Below are 22,941 nucleotides of genomic sequence, written 5' to 3' on the forward strand. Positions count from 1 at the left end.
ATACAGGATTTCAATTTAGGAATGCTCCTCTCTTCTTTTTCTTACTTTCCAAAATACACCCAACAGCTGGGTGGGAGGAGCAGCAAGAGTGGTGTACTACCTACGCTGCTGGAGTGTTAGCTAGAGATGGCCCGAACTGTTCGGCCGCGAACTTGTTAGCGCGAACATCTGTGGTTTGCGTTTGCGATGAACCGCGAACGTTATGCGAGTTCGACCCGCCCCCTATACTACATCATTAGGCTAAACTTTGACCCTCTACATCACAGTCAGCAGACACAGGGCAGCCAATCAGGCTACACTCCCTCCTGGAGCCCCCCATTTTCTCACTCTGTGTGCTGCGTAGGTAGTGAGAGAAGGTAGAGAGGTTGCTGCACAGATTAGGGAAAGCTTAATTAGGCTGTTGTTAGGCTAGTTAGCTTGCTCCATGCTGATACCTATTGCTAAGAAGCACCCCAAAACAGCTCTTTTGAGAGCTAATGTTCTTTTGATGGGTTTTTTTGTGTGTGGCCCACTGACACTTGCATATACAGCCCTGTCAGTCACAGGCAGCTGGCCCTTGCTAATTGCTATACTGTGCCAGGCCCAGCACATTCAGTGACTACCTTTTCACTGCACCTGTGTGGGACAGCTGCATATTTGTAACACCAGTCACTGCATACCTGTTCATGTTTACTGCACCTGCGTGACAGCAAGCAGTGTTATATACCAGTTACTGCACCTGTTCATGGTACCTGTATGTTACAGCTACACATTTGTAATACCAGTCACTGCATACCTGTTCATGTTCACTGCACCTGCGTGACAGCAAGCAGTGTTATATACCAGTCACTGCATACCTGTTCACGGTACCTGTGCGTGTGTGTGACAGCTACACATTTGTAATACCAGTCACTGCATACCTGTTCATGTTCACTGCACCTGCGTGACAGCAAGCAGTGTTATATACCAGTCACTGCATACTTGTTCACGGTACCTGTGTGTGTGTGTGTGTGTGTGTGTGTGTGTGTGTGTGTGTGTGTGTGTGTGTGTGTGTGTGTGTGTGTGTGTGTGTGTGTGTGTGTGTGTGTGTGTGTGTGTGTGTGTGTGTGTGTGTGTGTGTGTGTGTGTGTGTGTGTGTGTGTGTGTGTGTGTGTGTGTGTGTGTGTGTGTGTGTGTGTGTGTGTGTGTGTGTGTGTGTGTGTGTGTGTGTGTGTGTGTGTGTGTGTGTGTGTGTGTGTGTGTGTGTGTGTGACAGCTGCACATTTGTAATACCAGTCACTGCATACCTGTTCATGTTTACTGCACCTGCGTGACAGCAGCATGCAGTGTTATATACCAGTCACTGCATACCTGTTCACGGTACCTGTGTGTGTGACAGCTGCACATTTGTAATACCAGTCACTGCATACCTGTTCATGTTCACTGCAACTGTGTGACAGCAAGCAGTGTTATATACCAGTCACTGCATACTTGTTCACGGTACCTGTGTGTGTGACAGCTGCACATTGTAGTGCTACCAGTCACTGAATACCTTTCACTGCATCTGTGACTGCACATTGTATTATACCTGGGAGTCTGCATACCTTTCACTTGAATGGATGGCAGACTTGTCCTCCATAACAGATTCCCATTAAAGGCAAGTGGTGTCATCTCTGGCACACAGCGTTGGGTGAAGGGTCCATCTGACCACAGATGCCTGGTCTGCAAAGCACGGTCAGCGCAGGTACATCACTTATACAGCACATTGTGTCCTTCCTTGAATGTGTGGTGGTAGCCGTTTCTCAGGCTTCCACTCCAGGCCGGAATCTAACCCTGATCCCCCGGCCATTATGGTGCAGAAAGTACCAAAGAGAGTTGACTAAACAGTTAAATGGATGGCAGACTTGCCCTCCATAACAGATTCCCGTAAAAGGCTTTCAAGTGTACTCATCATTATACAGGGCCTCGAGAGAGTCCTGTATTGTTATTTCTCGTCACTACCTCCCTGAGTCGGGACTTGCGTGCTGTGCCTGCTGCCTTCCTTGGATATGTGGTGGTAGCCGTTTCTCAGGCTCCCACTCCGGACCGGAATCAAACCCTGATTCCCCGGCAGTACCCTGGCTTTAACAATGGTAAAGAAAGAACCATCAACAGTCTGAGCAGCGGTGAACCCCTGGGCTACTGGGTGTGCAGGCTTGACCTGTGGCCAGAGCTGTCACAATTTGCCATCCAACTTCTGGCTTGCCCTGCCGAAAGCGTCCTAGAAAGGACCTTAGGCGCAGCTGGAGGCATTGTCAGTGAGAAGAGAAGTCGCCTAGGTCAAAAAAAAAGTGTTCAGTACCTCACCTTTATTAAAATGAATGAGGCATGGATCCCGGATGGCTACTGCCTGTCCAAAGACTAAGTCAGTCCCCACACACACAGCATCTCTGCCTGCACGCCGTGTGACTGCCTGCCCAAAGACTAAGTCAGTCCCCGCACAGCATCTCTGCCTGCAGGCCGCTTGACTGCCTTCTCCGCCACCACCAACAGGGTCCAGGACTCCAGGTGGATTCCTGAACAAAAATAATAATGTTTCTGATGTACATGCCTGCCTAATTTTTCTGGATGCACTGGGACTACAACAACAAAGCAAAAGGCATGTACATGTGTCAATTCCCCTTTGTGATCGTTACCTTGCCGCGGTGAAGGGACTTGCGTATCACAATAAAGCAATGGCCGCCGGCTATATGAGTGTGTTGGGGGGGGGGCACACCCAAGATAATAAGGTTGTTGCTTCATTGTGGACAGACCAAATTCAATCAGTCAATGTTGTTCTATCATTGAGCTACCACAGCCCGGCGACCACCATATGGGCTTGAAAACCGCCATGGCCTGCACTCTTGCCATGGTACGCACCAGTCCAGAACGGCCGTCACTACACAAACAGCTGTTTGCGGTGTGTTACACAGTGAGTTTGGTGTGTCAGTGTGAAGCAGTACACTAATTACACCACCTGACTGATGTATACACATGCAAGATGTTTTAAAACACTTTATGCCTCCAATTTAGTATTGCAATGTGATTTCTGCCCTTAAATTCTGCTGTGCGTCAAATCCTGATTTTTCCCCGGGACTTTTGGCGTCTATCCCACTCCGCCATGCCCCCCTGCAGGTGTTAGACCCCTTGAAACATCTTTTCCAACACTTTTGTGGCCAGCATAAATGTTTGTAGTTTTCAAAGTTCGCCTCCCCATTGAAGTCTATTGCGGTTCGCAAAGTTTGCGCGAACCTGAACTTTTGCGGAAGTTCGCGGTCGAGGTGCGCAAACCTAAAATCGGATGTTCGAGCCATCTCTAGTGTTAGCGCAAGATTTCCTCTCACTTGTACCACAGTACAGGGATGCACTATGTTAAAGTTACTTTTTTGGAGGTAGTACTTAGATACTACTTTAGCAGTCACTATAAACAAGAGCATTACATGGGAGCACTAAATGTGAGACAGTATAGTAGAGCCAAACCTACTGGTAAGGCTTGGCTCACACATAAAAAAAGGTGTCCAGTCCTGTCCTGTCAGTTGATGACAGTTGGCATCAGTTTTGTATCGGTTTCTATGGCTGTGTTCACACATAAATCTGTACCTATCAAGACCGATCCTGTCAGTTTTGTATGAGTTTCTATGGGTGTGGTCACACATAAAATGTGTACATTTCTGGTCCAGTCAAGTAAAACTGATAGAAAACTGACAGAACTGGACTGGATTGGACTAGATTGGACATGTGCATATTTATGTGTGAACCAAGCCCTACATAATAAAGTAACCAGCTAACGTCTTTACTAGTCTCTTCTCCATTTGTACCATCATTTTTAATATTAATACATGATTATTATTATTATTAACCACTTTACCCCCGCCCATACGAATTTCTCCGTCCCTTTTTCCATCCTTTAACCCCCAGGGACGGAGAAATCCGTACTTTCCGCGCTCCCGCCGCTGCCCGCGCTCCCGCTCGTAAACACGCCGCTCACCCGGAGATCAATGAACGGGAAAATCCATTCCCGTTCGTTGATCTAAGCCCCGCAATGATCCGCTGCTCTCCAAAGAGCAGCGCGATCATTGTGAAAAAAAAAAAACACTTACCCAGCCTCCTAGTACTTCCTCCAAGCGTCCGGAAGGACGCTTGGAGGTCGCATTAAACAAAAAGTTACTGTGGCCATCTTGTGGCCAAATAGTAAAACTACACCCTAAACATTTTTCACATACAAATAAATTACTTTTACACAAAAAATTAACTCATTACCTCCCACACTCCCACATTTTTTTTTTTTTGCAATTAAAAAAAATAAAAAAATTTACAATAAAAAAAAATACATAAATAGTTACCTTAGGGACTGAACTTTTTAAATATTTATGTCAAGAGGGTATAACACTGTTACTTTATAAACTATGGGCTTGTAATTAGGGATGGACGCAAAACTGAAAAAAATGCACCTTTATTTCCAAATAAAATATTGGCGCCAAACATTGTGATAGGGGCATAATGTAAACGGTTTTATAACCGGGACAAAAGAGCAAATACATTTCATGGGTTTTAATTACAGTAGCATGCATTATTTAAAAACTATAATGGCCGAAAACTGAAAAATAATGATTTTTTTCCCCACATTTTTCCTATTTTCCCATTAAAACACATTTAGAATAAAATAATTCTTGGCATAATGTCCCACCTAAAGAAAGCCTAATTGGTGGTGGAAAAAACAAGATATAGTTCGTTTAATTGTGATAAGTAATGATAAAATTATAGACGAATGAATGGAAGGAGCGCTGAAAGGTGAAAATTGCTCTGGTGGTCAGGGGGTAAAACCCCTCAGTGGTGAAGTGGTTAATAATAATCCTTTATTATGTTGATCATTATCGATGTTGTGAAAGAAGAGAAGTACACAAAGCATAAAAAATATTCCTTTATTTTTAGATCAAATAACACAATTTTTTTCTGTGAAAATATGTATATACAGTATAAAAATGTAATATATTTAAAATAGATCGCCATGAATTGTGAAAGTAACTTGCATTACAAATCATGATTATTATATTTTTTTTTTTACAGCTATAGCAGGTAAAAACTGAGAAATAGTATATATTTTTTTACATTTTGTTCCCTTTAAAGCAGTGGGATTAGCATACTATGCCAGGGAAAAAAAACACATATATAAGTAGATAGATACTTGATCTACTTACATAACACATGTATTGTACTGTCCACGTTTTGATTTCAGTGAATTCTATATAGTAAATGAAGAGAATTCTGTTCCTGGTGGGAACCATGTCTATTGCCCACAGTTTAGGCTAAATCCTGATGTCATTTCTGCCCTTAACTTTTTTTCTTTTCTCCTCCAATCACTGAGTCACCTCAGCCTTGCTTGTAAACACAAGTGAGCAGGGGATCGTGTTTCAGATAAGCAGCTGGCAGGGAAATAAAGGGAAGAGGAGGAATATATTATAGATAAAAAGAACCCCCAACATGCAACAGTTTGGCACTGACTACTAAAGGGCCAGTGCTCCTTAAAAACAAAATAATTATTGTAAAAAAAAAATTACGACAGCTTATACATGTCACTTAGTTGTCATAAGTAGTGCTAAACAGCTAAGTCAGTAGAAGCATAGCTAAAATGTCCAAATTGCTCTAGTCCAGTAGGTAAAAACAACATTTGAATGTGGAATAGTAAAAAAGAACAGAAAACAAACCTCCGTATTCCTTTCAGAATTCCTTTCATTTCAGTGTTCCTCTAGGCTGGGAGCGCACTAGTGTAAAGAAAATGAAAGTCTATGGGCCGCATTGTAAATGGCAGATATCTGTGATTATCAATGTAGGGCCCGTTTCCACTATCGCGAATCCGCATGCGTTGTCCGCATGCGGATTCGCACAGCCAATACAAATGGATGGGCCTGTTTCCACTTGTCAGTTTTGCTGTGAGTTTTTCTGTGCAGGATTTTTCTGCATGGCAGAGCCCTCAGAATTCGCCTGCGTGTGGAATGCAGGCGAATCGCACACAATGTATTTAATAGGGAAATCGCATGCATTTTCCACATGCGTTTTTTGCCGCACATTCGCATAGGTACCAATGTAAATTCACACAGGCAGTGACATGGTTAAAATCGCATATACCCTCACCTATGCGAATTCGCGGCAAAAACCGCATGCGGAATCGCATCCGCATGCGATTTCGTCAGCGGTAGAATCCAGGTGATTCCGCACCGCAATAGTGGAAACGGGCCCTAACATGTTGGAGCTTCCTGCACGCTGTATGTGAATCACAACAAAAAGAAAAAAACTAAAAAAAAAAAAAAACGCAGCATGCAGTACCGATGAAAAATTGCAAATTGGAATCGAGATCGTATGTAGTGTGCAAGAGGCCGTAGGTCTCTCGCGCACTACATGCGATTCCGATTATTTATACAATCCGATTTTTTATTCTGATTAAAAAAATACTGCATGCTGCTACATGTTTTGATCGGAATTGAATATCGGATCGTATAATAAAATCGGAATTGCATGTAGTGTGCAAGAGGCCCCTAGTTTATAATATTTGCATTTTAAACACAGAAGTACATAGCAACAGAACGAGCAGCTAGCCTGCAGTTTGTATAGGACTTGGGCTGAACGGTCATATGTTTGTCCCCAGCCAAAGGGTTGTTGTGTAAGGCTAGGCCTCCACAAACTGTTTTTTTTTTATGGGCCATTTCAGTCAGTGAAAGGAACATTTATTGCTACCCCCCCCCCCCCCCCCCCCTCCGGCCTCCAACCGTTTCACCATCGATCAATACTGGAGAGTCTGAAGATATGAAGTATTGGCCATGCAGCTGCCCACTCCATTGTATCTCTTGGGAAAAGGGGGCACTGGAAGACAACATCTAAAAAATGTGTATTTATCTCACCCCATGCAGCTGCACAGGTCACACATGTCAATTTTTTTTTCACCTCCATGTATTATGAGGGCCAAAACATTTTGAATACTAGGAACAGGTTGTGTCGGTAAACTCTCATACTACATGGAGGTGGTAACATTGGCCAACCAAAATTGGATGCGTATACGGACCCCTAAGTACGCAAGGCGAATTACGATTGCCGCTATTGGTGAAAATCAACATAACAAGCTGTCAAAAAGTTTGTGGGTTAAGTCGAAATGACAAAATTGTGGGTTATGGCAGCTGTCAGTTGAATTTGATAACATTGAATCAAACTCCAAAGTAGAACAAAATATAATTGATTGTCACAGGTGCATGTCACCTAAATTTTTTCAGATTGTGCTTGATTCACATGTTTGACCATTTGATTGATTCTAAATCAGATTGCTTTGTGTATGACCCTCTTAAGAAGAAGAAGAGCAGGATTTTTCGTGAGTGAGGAATATCATGGGATAAAGTAGGCTTGTTACAGTTTTAGCTGCTTCTCCATAATTTCTCTCAGTCTGAACTTTTGGATCTAAGGAGAGAAACAGAAAAGAATAAACCGAAAACAAGGTTTTTCCATAAAGCCAAATACAGGAGGCGCGTGTATCAAAAAAGGGCGCCTGGAAAAAAGCATATTTTTCTTTTAAGGGGTTGTAAACGAAAATTTAGTGCTAAATAGGTTAAATAAACGGAAATAAAAATGGCAAAATACCGTCTATAACAACAAACGAATTCTGAAAAGAGACGTCAAATATCGTCTATAACAAAAACGATATTTACACTTGTATTAAGCATAGCAATGCAATGGTAGATTTTACAGATATTTTACTGTAATTATACCAAACTGTAGGCTCACACAGATCTCTCCCTATCCCTAACCCCTAATCCCTAGACCCCTCTTTGTGTAAATATATATAATTTAATAAATTGTATACATTACATATATTGTGCTGTAACTATACCCAACCTTACTCTCACACAGAGCCCTCCCTGTACCTATCCCTAACCCCTAGACCCCCCTGGTGGTGCCTAACCCTAAGACCCCCCTGGTGGTGCCTAACCCTAAGACCCCCCTGGTGGTGCCTAACCCTAAGACCCCCCTGGTGGTGCCTAACCCTAAGACCCCCCAGGTGGTGCCTAACCCTAAGACCCCTCTGGTGGTGCCTAACCCTAAGACCCCCCTGGTGGTGCCTAACCCTAAGACCCCCCGGTTGGTGCCTAACCTTAAGACCCCCCGGTTGGTGTCTAACCCTAAGACCCCCCTGGTGGTGCCTAACCCTAAGACCCCCCTGGTGGTGCCTAACCCTAAGAACCCCCTGGTGGTGCCTAACCCTAAGACCCCCCTGGTGGTGCCTAACCCTAAGACCCCCCCCCCCCGGTTGGTGCCTAACCCTAAGACCCCCCTGGTGGTGCCTAACCACCCCCTGATTGCGTATATTATACTGTAACTATACCTAACCCTCCCTGTACCTATCCTTAACCCCTAGACCCCCCTGGTAATGCCTAAACCTAACCATCCCCACCGCACAAACACCCTAAACACATATAAACAATAATATATTTAATCCTTAAAATGCTTCTCTACAAATAACAATTATAAAATAATTTATATATTTGTGATAGAATAAATAGCTTTAAAATAGCCTTAAAATCACGTATACATTAATATTATAAATAGAGAAAAGTATATATAAATATATACAATACAATAGATAGCCTTACAAGCATTAGAAATCCTAAAATAACAGTAACATTAAAAGCGATATTTTAGTAACTATAATCAACGCATTATAAGTGTAAAAACAACCTTTAAATAACAGTAATATTAAAAGCGATATTTTAGTAACTATAATCAACGCATTATAAGTGTAAAAACAAAGTTAATACCAAAATGATGTATTTCTAATACAATAAGGTTGAAAACGGTATTTACGCATTATACATATGAAAACGAATTTTTAACCACTTAAGCCTAACTGGCCAAAAATTTTCGTCCAGTTAGGCTGCGCGCACTCCCGCGGGTCGCGCGTGCTCCCGTGCCCCCCCCCCCCCCCGTGCGCGCCCCCGCTGCTGGCCGCTAGCCCATAGATCAGTGAAAGGGATTATAAATCCCTTTCGCTGATTGGACCCCCCCGGAGAAAAGCCGACAGCGTCTCTTCAGATGCTGCGGCTTTTCTGAGCTCTGGTCTCCTTTCTTCTGCCTGGGAGCGAGATCGCTCGCTCCCAGGACTTTTTGATTTTTTGAAAAAAAAACCTGTTTACCTCCCACACCAAAAAATACCCACATACAAGTTTAAATAAAAAAAAAAATTAAAAGTTACAATAATAAAAAAAACAAAAAAACATAAATAGTTACCTAAGGGTCTGAACTTTTTAAATATGCATGTCAAAGGAGTATATCAATATGATTTAATAAATTATGGGCTTCTAAATAGTGATGGACGCAAATTGAAAAAATGCACCTTTATTTCAAAATAAAATATTGTCGCCATACATTGTGATAGGGACATAATTTTAACGGTGTAATACCCCGGGCATATGGGCAAATACAATACGTGAGTTTTAATTATGGAGGCATGTATTATTTTAAAACTATAATGGCTGAAAACTGAGAAATAATGAATTTTTTCCGTTTTTTTCTTATTCTTCCTGTTAAAATGCATTTACAGTAAAGTGGCTCTTAGCAAAATGTACCACCCACAGAAAGCCTAATTGGTGGCAGAAAAAACAAGATATAGATCAATTCATTGTGATGAGTAGTGATAAAGTTATTGGCAAATGAATGGGAGGTGAAAGTTGCTCGGATGTAAAAAAATTTCAACCCTGTGGGCTTAAGTGGTTAAATGATCAAAGAAGTGTAAACGAAAATTTTGTTGTTATACTTTCGTAAGCGAAATTTTTAAACGAAAACATAAGTAAAAACTGATATAAGCGAAATTTAAAAACGAAAAAATAAGTATAACACAAACTCAAAACGAACTTGTAAACGATATTTGTTTTAAACCTTATTCTGTAAACGAAAACTTTTGTTAACACGATCCCTGTAACCGCTATTTCTCGGGCGCCCTTTTTTCCTGTCGGGTGCCGAATAGCCGATATTTTGCATTGCAGTCTATGGCGGCGCCCTTTTTGTCCACTATCCCTGTGCGCCCTTTTTTACTAGCACCACAGGAGGCAGCTCAGCTATAGTCAGAGTAGAAGTGGTAATGTTTGAACCACTACTTTTAAATGTTACGACAGCAACCAGTCATGATCCTTGTTCCAAGGTTGATGACCATTTAATTCAGGACAACTTTTTTTCAGGGGAATCAACAGTAAGGCCCCTTTCACACTTGATGCATTAGGTTGTGGCGCAATTGTTACCCCCCCCCCCCCTCCCTTTCTGCCTGTAGGATCATCCACCAGACATCCTAGGCAGATGCTTGGGGCCCGGTGGGTGTCAAGAGGCCCACCTGTCACCTTCTCTGAGCTCTCTCCACTTCAGCTTACCAAAAGGGGGACCGATTCCATCTTACTCTGTCTCGGCCCCCCAACCTAGAGAGCCACACTGTATTGGGCTCTGGTCACCACCACATCCCCCCCCCCATCCCCCCCGATCAGGATCGGATACACCACGCCTGCGTTCATGGGGATCCGTGAACGGACCTTCCGGATTTGCAACATTTTCACGGAACCCGGATACACGGAGTGGTAGTGAAAATGAATAGGGAAACGGATCCCCCTCTTCACAGGCCGTTTTGGACACAGAAACGGATCCGTTCTGTGTCACAGCCTGTGGGTGGGGAGGGGGCCACCATGCTGGAAGGGGTAGCAGCCAGGACAGGGGTGGCGGCGGTCAGCAGGGAGGGGAGTATGCGGCAAGCGGGGAGCTTACCTTCTCTCCACTTCCTCCGCTGTGCGGTGGAACGCAAGGAGAGAAGGTAAGCTTCCCCGCTCGCCAAATACTTTACATTTTAACAAATTTTAACAAGAAAAAACAAACCAGATCCACTTCAAACGGATGCGATCCTGAACGGACAAGTGTAGACCTAGCCTACTGGTCTGCTCTGCAGAAGGGAAAAAGCAGAAGCAGAAAACCTCAGCGCCATGATCAGAAGGTGTGGATTACACCAAAGGAGTGATGGGCACGCGAGTTGCCATGGAGTGTCTTGCAGCCTATCATTTCATCACTAGCTGGCTGATGTTGGTGGGATTAGGCAAAAAATCACAGATGCCTGTAATGAGTGTGTATCCATCTTACTGAGCTTTAGAGATGTGTCCAGGCGACACACGGTGTGGGCGGAAGTTATTTCATCATACCAAGCTTGGTGGATGTTCTATATGTGGATGGTCCAATCTGCACTCATATTGGGCCTGAAGGTAATTGCAAAGGTAGCCATACATCAGGCAACTTGGTGGCGATCAACTATCCGATTATTATAATCAAGAGCATGCCTGAACAATGATGTGATCAATTTCCGTATATCGATTGGACATGCTGCAAGATGTAGGGCCAACGTGCTCAATCAGGTGCCCGGCAGTAATGATGTGTGACACCGGGATAAGCAACGAACGCAACGGAACCACCGGCACTGTCCCCCCCCAAGTATATCATGCCCCCTGTTGCCCGTGAGTGAATACTTTACCTTTCGGTGCTCGCCGTTGGCTCCGTCTCCACACGGCTTCACATACACGCGCCCCACGTGGTTGCCGGCATAACGTGAGTGTGTGTGTGATGCTACATGACATCACAAGGCCGATTCCCAAGGGATTTCATGCTGAAATCATTCGGGAATGGTCCTGCGGTGTATGGGCAGCTGACAGATCTCTCTCCAATCAGAATTTGATCAGAGACAGATTTGTCTCTTGGTCGAATGTGCCCCTCCTCTTAAATGGCTGCTACCAGCTCAGCTCTGCTACCAGCTGAGTACACATTGCTGCGTGGGAGTGATTAGAGGAGCCTGACTCCCACTTCCTCTACAGGGATTTTTTACACAGCAGCAGACAGATTTTTGCCTCCGAGCAAACAATGCCTTGATAAAGGGGCCTTACGTGGCTCCGAAACGTTGGCTATATGCTTTAAAGCAGAGTTCCCCAACCCTGTCCTCAAGGCCCACTAACAATTCATGTTTTGCAGAAACCCACAAACATGCACAGGTGAGGTAATTAGTGTCTCAGCAGAGCTGATAAACTACCTCTGTTGATTTCCACAAAACATGCACTGTTGGTGGACCTTGAGGACAAGGTTGGGGAACACTGCTTTAAAGCCTCATACACACGCTCAACAAAAGTCTTATAAATGCACAATAATCAAACAACTTGAACAAGTTGGTCAACTTTTGTCAAGTAAAATATCACTGATAAGAGGCGACCAACGACTGATAAGACGCAGCTGTAGAAATGATGTGTGAAATAAGTAATAATAAACAGAGAAATATCTGCGTATCTCACCCAACAGGAAACAGATATAAAACGATTGTCAACAATTTTCAGCTCTATACTCACCTTTCCCGTAATGGTGAGTGGGTAGTCCTTCACAAACACTATGTAACGAGGAATCTTAAAATGGGAGATCTGTCGGGAAGCAAAACAGGAGGATAAGGGATCATTCCACAGACTGACTCAGAATAGCGTCCATTAGAATTGGCCAATAAGATGCTAATGCCTGGCATGGAAATTGTATGCAGATTGTATGCAGCTTGGAACTGGGCCAAACACACGTCCTGCCAATCCCCAGACTGCATACAATCTGCATAACATTTGCATGAAGGGCAGAGTTATTTGCATCTCAATCAGCCTCAGGCCTGAAACCCACTACAAAATGATATTGCTAATCGCAATCGCTAGCGTTTTGTATGAGCGGTTTGCAAGCGATTTCATGAGCGTTCTCAGGAGCGATTTTAAAAAGTGTATTCAATTTGCCAGCGGTTGTGTAGGGATTAGCGTTTTAATTCTGATTGGTCCTTTCAATTAATTTAAATTTAGTTACAGTGTGCAGTAACTTCAAAACGCTAGCAAAATCGCTCTGTGCAGGTTTTGATGAGCGATTACGCTAGCGTTTATATACTTTACATTGCAGAAGCGCTAACGCTAATCGTTAACGCTAAACGTCAAAAATGCTGCATGTCCTGCATTTTGCGATTTAGTAATCGCAAGCGCTCCAGTGGAATTTGGCCCATCTATTAACATTAGCTGAGCGTTTAGGGAAATCGCTAGCAGTTTGAATCGCTCCCTAAACGCTCATAAAATCGCTCTAGTGGGTTCCAGCCCTCACTAGTGGCTGCAAGTTAAAGTGGACCTGAACTGCTGCACAGGACAGAAGGAAAGCATAGAGAAATGCACCCTGTATGTATTTAGAGAGTTTAGCCTGTCTAATTCCCCTTCATCTGTGACTAATCACCAGTGTAATTTGATCTCTCAGCTGTGTCAGCTGGCAGCCACGGCAGAGCAGCTAATTTGTAAACACAGGATGTTAACCCTATGTGTGCTTCCATGAAAGCAGGAAGTAGACACACTGCAGATTTATTGCAGGTTTTGTATGAGCTGTAACACAGGAATATTTTTCTTTAAAGGTAATTATGATGTTGCTTAACTTTTAGAAGGAAGTTCTGAGTTCAGGAAGTTCTGAGTTCAGGTCCGCTTTAATATTATACAAATTCAGCTATAGCGTTAATAACTGTATCGTTTCCTGGAATCCCATTGTCTTATTTAGTATTTAAAGATTAAGATCTATCCTTGTTATAGTCAAAACTATGGTATTCAGCTCACACAGAGTTTTACAACCTCTAATTATTTATCGGTGGGAGGGCACAGTTTTTGTCACTCCCCAGGATAGAAGTGAATCTGGTGGATGATACTGCGAGACTCCAGTGCTGTACAGAGGATTGGCTAGACAACAGCTGAGCAACACATTCTCTCTCTATGGAGAGGGAGGAGGAACGGTGGTGCAATGAATGACAAGGTGGTCTCCGTGGGCGGAGTAAGGAGGGGACCAATGGATTTGGTCGCCTATTGTCGCTGAAAAATCTGGCAAGTCAACTCATTAAATTGGACCTGACGCTTGCACAGGACAGAAGGAAAACTTTGAGAAACCTTATAAGTATTTAGAGTTTAGCCTATCTAAACCCTCATCTGTGACTAATCATAACTGTAAGTTGATCTCTCAGCTGAGTCAGCTGGCTGCCTTTATAGATCAGCTAATTTGTAAACACAGGGTGTTAACTAGGGACGTAACAATAGGGGCTGCAGCCCCTGCACCCGCTCAGGGCCGTTTTAGGGGGCTGAAGGGGTTGCAGCATGAGGGGAAAGCCATGGCCACACATTGGCGGGGAGGGAGGGCGGTCCCCCTCCTCCCCTCGGGCTCTCCCCTCTGCGCTCCCCTCCAGCATCAATCACAGTGTCTGTGCAGGTGGCGGGCAGCGGCCGATACACATACCTTCCTGCCAAGGCCAGTTCTAGTAACAGTGGGGGCCCCAGGGCAAAATTAACTCAGAGGCCCTCCAACAGACACCCTCCAAAAAGCAGCATTAGGGGCCCATTGTAGCAGCCAAATTTCCCTCCAGGGCCCTTTGGCAGTGTTGCGTCTCATCATCTGCCCACCAGCACAGGTGAGGCACTACTCTGCCAAAGACTCTGTTGAGGCCCCAGGGAGCAACAGTTAAGGGAGGAGACACCTTGGGGGCCCCCACAGGCTCCGGGGCCCTGGGGCAATTGCCCCCTTTTCCTCTATGGTAGCGCCGGCCCTGCTTCCTGCGTTCCACCCCGGATCTTCCTCTCTCTAGTGTCGGGCGCTACTTCCTGTACAGCGTTAGAATTTCTGCAGGGGGGGGGGGGGGGGCCGGTGGCTTCTAGTTACGCCCCTGGTGTTAACCCTATGTCTGAATTCATAAAAACAGGAAGTAGACACACTGCAGATGTATTGCAGAGTTTGTATCAGTTGTAAAAAAGACTTTTTTCAGAGAATCTGTATTGTTAAAATCGCTCAAAAGTAAACATACCAGTGCATTAGGGGACATCTCCTATTCCCGTCTGTCACAATTTCGCCGCTCCCCGCCGCATTAAAAGTGGTTAAAAACAGTTTTAAAAAGTTTGTTTGTAAACAAACAAAATGGCCACCAAAACAGGAAGTAGGTTGATGTACAGTATGTCCACACATAGAAAATACATCCATACATAAGCAGGCTGTATACACCCTTCCTTTTGAATCTCAAGAGATTATTTGTGTGTTTCTTTCCCCCATTCACTGAAGTTTCAGGCTGCTCTTTTCTTCCTGCAAACAGCTTTGCCCTTGTTTGTAATTCCTCAGTATGTGAAAGCCCAGCCAGCTCAGAGGACGATTTATCCAGCTTGTAAAAGATAAGAGAGAAGAGAGAAGCTGCTCCAATCCTAAATAACACACAGGCAGTGTGCATAGAGGGGCCAGGGAGGGTGAGTTCATAGCAGAACCACAACACTGAAGAACTTGGCAGCCTTCCAGACACAGGCCGACAAGTCTGACAGGGGAAAGATACATTGATTTATTACAGAGACTGTGTTAGTAGAAAGTGCTGCAGTTAGCCAGAACACATTAGAATAGCTTTTGGAACTTGTAGGATGATAAAAAACAGGATGCAATTTTTGTTACGGAGTCTCTTTAAAGGTTATGATGCTGTTGCTTATCTTTTAGAGCAGAGAGGAAGTTCTGAGTTTGGGTCCGCTTTAAGCAACCTCAATGAACATCTGTACTATACTAGATCCTCTGTAGTAAATACGAAGGAGGCACTCAATTGGCTTCAAACTTGCGTTTTATCAAATCCCAGTAATACACGACATGTTTCGGGGCATATCCCCTTCATCAGGTGTAGGGGATATGCCCCGAAACATGTCGTGTATTACTGGGATTTGATAAAACGCAAGTTTGAAGCCAATTGAGTGCCTCCTTCGTATTTACTACATTGAACCGTGTGTGGAGTGGTGACCCACAGAGGGATTGTGCACCGGCAACATAGACCTGACTAGGCCTATTCCACAGGGACTCGCTGCAGTTTGCTTGTTGTGGACTATACTAGATCCTCAGCTGAACTTTGAATGGCTGCCATGGCACTAGTACTAGCCTTTCACTTAGGCCGATTTTTTACATGCATATTAAACTTGACATGTGTTTTTTTCTATATGTGGGAAAAGAAAAAAAAAGTGCAAAGATCACATGATGTGGAAATGCAGCCTTACAATTGGACAGCAGAGAAACTGGCATTTGGAGCCCTCATTCCTAACCCTTTCAGTGGGAAAAAAGGAACAAAACAACACTGCCTAGTTCTAAGTAGGACTGGACCTGTGGACCTTATTCCCGAGCAGGCAGTGGAATATTGATGTGCACTATGTGCTGTGCTTACACAAGCAATGTAACGTGCACTGTGCACACAGCATGAAGACCCTTTTCCACAGCTGCTTGCATTTGTGCCCATGATTGCGCTGTGATGCGTTCGCGTAAGTAGCAATTTCCTCTATCCGCGATTGCTCTATTTACCTGTCAGGAACGGAGCACAATCTGGCGATTGCTTGCACACTAGTAGGAAATGAGTACAGCAATTTACACCGCAATCGGCAAAACGGCTGCGATCCACTTTTTGAAGCAGATCACAGCCACTGGAAAAGCACCCTTGTTCACACTATGGGTGTTTGCAGGTTTTTTTAAGCGCTGGCGATTTTATGATGATATGATGGCAATAATATGATGACAATGATTCCCTATGACAGTGTTCACATGTCCGCATTTCGATTTTACTAAAATCACAAACACGCTACATGTACCATTTTCTGAGCGCTTTGGCTCAATGGAAGATATAGGGAAATCGCAAAGCGCTTGAAAAAGCGTTTTTGTATAGCGATTTCCCGAGCGCTTTTATGAATAAATACATCGTATTTACCAGTATTCATTTCCGGGTGAAAGAATTCACTTCCTGACTGACGTCAGGAAGTGAAAAAAACATAGCTGAGCAAAAGTGCTTAGAAAAGCGCATATAAAAGTGCAGGGAAAAACTCTTTAAAAAAACTCTCAGTAAATCGCTTAGCGCTTGCGATTGCGCTGGAAATTTATAATGTGAACAAGGCCTTATTCCCATTATGTACACAATGCGTGTGTTGCTTGTATAATGCATGATAGAGGTTATTTGCATAACGGGCATTACACGGTCAGCTCGCCCATTGCGCATCTCACGTTACATCGCAGGTGTAAATGCAAGTAATATTAAATTGCGTTTTTTGCACGTCATGAATCATGGCCTAGGTCACATGTTACTGGGTATGGCTTCTTTTGCCTAAAGGTCCGTACCCCCTGCACCTTTTTTGCAATGTGCAGTGTCTTTTTTTCTGCACTGGGCAACTGTTTCTGTAACGAACAATCGTTTCCACGATTTTGCATACTTGAGTTTGCTTGTGCAAAAAACTTTTTTGTGCAGCGTACAGTGATAACAACCGTCACGGCGGACTATATTGTTCAGACCTTGGAAACTCCAGCACAAAGTACTGCCCATCCGTCATGTGTTCCTGTGGTAGAAGCAAAGTCGGGACCCCAACCGCCACACACTGATTGCTTTTAGAGTAAGAGGCGCCCAGGGCCCCCAACACCTTCATCTCTAGTTATTTGGATTGCAGTCACTGCCATGTACCCCCTTTTCTTATTTCTCTGCTTCAAACACAATAGGGGAATGAAAGCTGAGTGAGTTGTGCGCCCCCTTCTACACTGCGCCCTGAGGCTGGAGCCTCTCTCGCCTCGGCCCGGCCCTAAGTAGAAGATGGATCGGGGAACGATCGTTTGTCAGGTTGTGGTTACCGTAAGTTCCCCGAGCCATCTTCTGGTGCGTACCTGGCGTAGGAGCTATTTTATGCACATGCATTTTCCTGGTGTTTTTCTGGGTGGTTTAAATGACCCACAAAAAACCTTTAGAATTCTAGGGTCCTAGAGGTCACTCCATGTGACCAGGCCCTTAAGCATTTGGTAAAGTTTACTCTTGGTTGCACTTCTGTCTGTGGAACAACTGGAAATTTAGATGTGTAGTATCATTGAGAATGATCTCTAAAAAGTATTTTTTATTTAGTATTTATATGACTCTGGCATCTTCTGCAGTACATAGTCGTGTCACTGACTGTCCTCAGAGGAGCTCAAAAGCCAATCCTACCGAAGTCATATGTCCATCTTGGTCCAATTTAGGGGGAAGGTATTTAACTTATCTGCATGTTTTTGAGATGTGGGAGGAAACGGGAGTCCCCTGAGGAAACACGGTTGGAGAGAATGAACAGAACATACAAACTCTGCGCAGATAGTGCCCTGGCTGAGATTTGAAGTGGGGACCCATCACTGCAAGGCGAGAGTGATATCCACTTTGCCACCATGATTAGGGACTTACATGGGGTGATTGCAGCTGATTATTACCCAATAGGAAAGAGATCAGATGAGCAGCGATCATTTTATCTCATCACAGCATTTAATGAACTTTCAATTGACCACAACTACTAACCATACTGCTAAACTCACCTTTCCCTTGCAGTATTCCCGGATCTCTTCTGCAAAACATTCCACATTCCTGTGAGTGCGGATACAAGCGCAGAGCTCCTCCCCCATCCGCTCATTCTTCACCCCGATGACCTGTAATGACACAGAATAGAGTCTGGTCCACATCCGTTAGCCTGACACCGCATCCATTCCATAATCTGTTCCCTCTGGTCACCTGAGCCTCCATGATTTTGGGATGGGTGTGCAGGAACTGCTCGATTTCAGCGGGGTAGATGTTTTCCCCTCCTCGGATGATCATGTCTTTACAGCGGCCAACAATCCGACAATATCCATATTCATCCATGGTGGCAATGTCTCTGGAGGGAGAGAAGAAGGATTACAGCTCACTTATAGAACAAGAGTCAACATATATATTCCAGGGTGAAAGGTGCAACATCTGACCCCCATTTATATGCCTCAATTGAAATAATGCCATCCCCCCATATCTCTTAATCAGGCTAATTAGAACCAAAAACAGTCAACACAATTTTCTCAGGCCCACTACTGTGCAAGTATGGCTGTCAATGCAACTGTTGGGAGTCTGTAAAGGTGCCCATACATCTAGGGATGAGAGAAGAGGACAGGCAAGAAGAAGAGAGGAGAGGAAAGGAGCAGAGAGTAGAGGAAAGGAGAGGGTAGGAGAGGACAGAAGAGGAGAAAAGTTGAGAGATGAGGAGAGTAGTGGACAGAAGAGGAGAGAAGAGGACAGAAGAAGAGAGGGGAAGAAAGGAGAGGAAGGGAGAGAAGAGGAGAGGAAGGGAGAGTAGATGAATGAAGAGGAGAGAAGTGAAAGGGGAGGGAAGAGGAGAAGAAAGAAGAGGGGAGGAGAGAAGATGAAAGAAGAGAAAGGAGAGGGATAAGGAGAAGAGGAGTGATGATAGGAGAGGAAAGAAGAGGAGAGGACAGAAGAGGAGAGAAAGGAAGAAAAGAGAAAGGGAAAGGAAAAGAGTACAGAAGAGGAGAGAAAATGAGAAAAGAGAAGAGGAGAAAAGAGGAGGAGATAAGAGGAAAGGAGAAGAGAACAGAGGAAAGCAAAGGAGATGAAAGAAAAGGTGAGGAGAGACGAGGACAGGAGAAGAGAGGAAAGGAGAAGAGAGGACAGAAGGGAAGTGAAGGAGACCAGTTTGAGTCCAGGCAGGATATATATGTGTAATTAGTGTATACAGTATATGGGGCAGGCATATCTTCCCTGTACATATGTGGGGCTCTTCTTGACCACTGGCAGATCTTTGTTTACTCCTCACCCGCTCTTGTACCATCCCTCCGGATTGATGGTCTCCCTGGTCTTCTCTTCATCACCCCAGTAGCCCAACATTACACAGTAACCTCGGACCAGCACTTCCCCGGGGGTGTTGAGTGGCACGATCTGCCCTGTGCCAGGGTCTACAATCTTTGCCTGGTGGTAACAGAGAAATCAGAGCTGTAATAAATCTGGATTGAGGGAACACTGAAGAGAAAATGACCACCGCTCACCTCAGTAAAGGGCATGACGTGGCCAAGAGTCTCCGTCTTCCGGGTAAACTCATCGTAGGGGAACCCCAAGAAGGTGACAGGGCTGTTCTCAGTGCTACCAAAGCCAACCTATAAAGATATCATGCAAGTGATCACCTTACAAATGATTCAAAAAACATGAGATAACACAATACACCAGGGCCCATATGCAATTCACTTTTTCACCTGTGTTTTCTCCTAGGTGATATTTTTAAACTTGTCAATAAAATGCCCTTTAAGCCCCCAGAAGGCAAGAAAATGATTAAAATAATTTTGATAGTACTTTTTCACCAACTTTTTGGTACTTTTTTAGTTGAAAATTACTGGAAAGTTTTTTAAAATCAAAGATGAAAAATTATCTCCTAGGTGAAAACTCAGGTGAAAAAGACAATTGCATATGGCCCCAGGTTGGTCATTTTTCTAAAGAACCTCTAGCAGAATAAAAAAACAGTGCAAGGTATGGACCATGCTGGAGTGAGAGGAGGACAGTAGGAGTGGTTGTGTTGTCATCTATAGCTCATCCTGTATTTTAGAAATATTCACTGAGATTTGGTCCTCTTCAGAGAGTCACTGAGTTTCGTTACACACAGGGCCGACGCTTCCATAGAGGCAATGGGGGCAATTGCCCCAGGACCCCAGAGCCTAAAGGGGTCCCCAAGGTGTGTGTCCCCTCCCCTCCTTCTATGGTGACCTCATACATGCCTGCAGGGAATGAGAAAGAGAGGCGCTGTGGAGAGAAGTCTAAAGTGTAGAGCACGGTGCACGGTGTAGAATTAAAGGACCAAATTGCAAATAAAGTAGGCAGTTAAAATCTGACAGATCCGACAGGACTTGGGCCAGTCCATCTCCTCATGGGGGATTCTCAGAGTTTTCTTTGTTTTCAACAGCATTTCCTGAAGAGCAGTTTAACTACCAAAATATTAAGATACCAGCCTGCCTTATCACTTGCACACTATTTTGTCAGTTAGACTTTGCAACTGCTGTTCAGGAAATGCTGTTAAATACAAACAAAACCTTGAAAATCCCCCATGAGGAGATGGACTGGCCCAAAACCTGTTGGTTCTGTCAGATTTTAACTGCTTGCTTTTTTCGCGATAGTGGCCCTTTAAGCCACCTGTGCATGTTAGAAAATGCTGTACACAGTTGGCCTCATTCTACTGGGCATGTGTGGACCATATTCGCACATGTGCAGTATGGCCAAGTTTCTACACAGATGGGAGTGCGGCCATTAAAAACATATTTGAATTTTGTGTTGAATATGTTTAGAGGGACCGAACGCTGAAACTGAGGGGTGTAAAAAGATCAGCTAAGCCTCATACCTATCCTGAGGCAAATATTCAGTTTTTCTTTAAAGGATACCCGAACTGACATGTGACATGATGAGATAGACATGTGTATGTACAGTGTCTAGCGCACAAATAACTATGAGGTGTTCTTTTTTTTCTTTCTCTGCCTGAAAGAGTTAAATATAAGGTATGCAAGTGGCTGACTCAGTCCTGACTCAGACAGGAAGTGACTACAGTGTGACCCTCACTGATAAGAAATTCCAACTATAAAACACTTTCCTAGCAGCAAATGGCTTCTGAGAGCAAGAAAGAGGTAAAAAAAGAGGAATTTCTTATCAGTGAGGGTCACACTGTAGTCACTTCCTGTCTGAGTCAGGACTGAATCAGCCACTTACATACCTGATATTTAACTCTTTCTGGCAGAGAAAGAAAAAAAGGAACACAGCATAGTTATTTGTGTGCTAGGTACTGTACATACACATGTCTATCTCATTATGTCAAATTTCAGCTCGGGTATCCTTTAAGACTTTAGGTATTCTCTAAAGCAGAGTTCCCCAACCCTGTCCTTAACCTTTTCGGGACCACGTGCATTAGATTCTACGCCGCACTTGTGGCTGTTCTAGCCTGATGCAGCGTAGGATCTACGCCGGCCCGCAATTTCCACTCCCGACGCGATCGTGCGCACCCGGAGGGGGAGATTAAGCTGTCATATGACAGCCGACATCTCCCCCAAGTGATCAACAGCCATCGCGTATGGCTGCTGATCACGTGATCACTACGATCGCTGTCGGATCGTAGTGATCAGTTTGACAGCTGCGGCGGCAGGGGGGGAAAAGAAGAGGATCCACTCACCTCCCTGCCGTTCCCGCGACGATCGGCACCCCCTCCGCTCTGGCCGGCATCTCCGCTCCGTCTGACGTCAGCGCCGGGTCCCGGCTTGATGACGTCATCAAGCCGCGACCCGGAACTGATCGTCAGACAAAACGGAGATGCCGGCCGGAGAAGAGGGTCCCGTGCGGCTCATCGCTGGAGCCTGGAAGGTGAGTGAAGGTTGCTGGCAGAAGGAGGAGGCACAGGCCACCATGGGGGAACACCAATCTAGCCAGCCACACACGGGATCCGGCCGCCTGACCCCCCCAAACGTGCGCACCCCCCCCTTCCGCGCAAAATGCCTGGTCCTTAAGGGGGGGTAGGCGGCTAGTCCCGAAAAGGTTAAGGCCTACCAGTAGTGAATGTTTTGCAGGAAACCACAAACATCCACAGGTGAGGTAATTAGTGTTGCAGCAAAGCTGATTAACTACCTCAGAAAATCATGCACTGTTGGTGGGCCTTGAGGACAGGGTTAGGGAACACTGCTCTAAAGGACAACTCAAATGAGAGATATGGAGGCTGCCATACTTATTTCCTTTTAAACAATACCAGTTGCCTGGCTATCCTGCTGATCCTCTGCCTCTAACACTTTCAGCCATAGACCTTGAAAACAAGCATGCAGCAGATCAGGTGTTTCTGACATTATTGTCAGATCTGACAAGATTAGCCGCATGCTTGTTTCTGGTGTTATTCAGACACTACTGCAGCCACAGAGATCAGCAGGGGTGCCAGGCAACTGGTATTGTTTAAAAGGAAATATGGTAAATATGACAGCCTCCATATATCTCTCGCTTCAGGTGTCCTTTAAAGAGATTCACTGAGATTTGGTATGCTACACTCACCTAAAGGATTATTAGAAACACCATACTAATGTGGTGTTTGACCCCCTTTCGCCTTT

General features: G+C 44.5%; 1 protein-coding gene across 1 annotated transcript in view; it reads right to left on the reverse strand.

Annotated features, from left to right (window-relative positions):
• Positions 1 to 7,181: 7,181 nt before the first annotated feature.
• Positions 7,182 to 22,941, reverse strand: part of LOC137541636 (medium-chain acyl-CoA ligase ACSF2, mitochondrial-like) — a 132,506-nt gene continuing 116,746 nt past the window's right edge. The window contains exons 11-16 of the mRNA XM_068263039.1: positions 19,870 to 19,977; positions 19,641 to 19,792; positions 18,572 to 18,713; positions 18,379 to 18,489; positions 12,372 to 12,440; positions 7,182 to 7,419 (exon numbers count right to left, since the gene is read on the reverse strand). Of these exons, the coding sequence (XP_068119140.1) occupies positions 7,369 to 7,419; positions 12,372 to 12,440; positions 18,379 to 18,489; positions 18,572 to 18,713; positions 19,641 to 19,792; positions 19,870 to 19,977 (633 nt within the window). The 3' untranslated portion in view covers positions 7,182 to 7,368. The remainder of the gene's footprint in view (positions 7,420 to 12,371; positions 12,441 to 18,378; positions 18,490 to 18,571; positions 18,714 to 19,640; positions 19,793 to 19,869; positions 19,978 to 22,941) is intronic.

Source organism: Hyperolius riggenbachi, chromosome 12 (assembly GCF_040937935.1).
Source record: "Hyperolius riggenbachi isolate aHypRig1 chromosome 12, aHypRig1.pri, whole genome shotgun sequence".
Taxonomy (NCBI): domain Eukaryota; kingdom Metazoa; phylum Chordata; class Amphibia; order Anura; family Hyperoliidae; genus Hyperolius; species Hyperolius riggenbachi.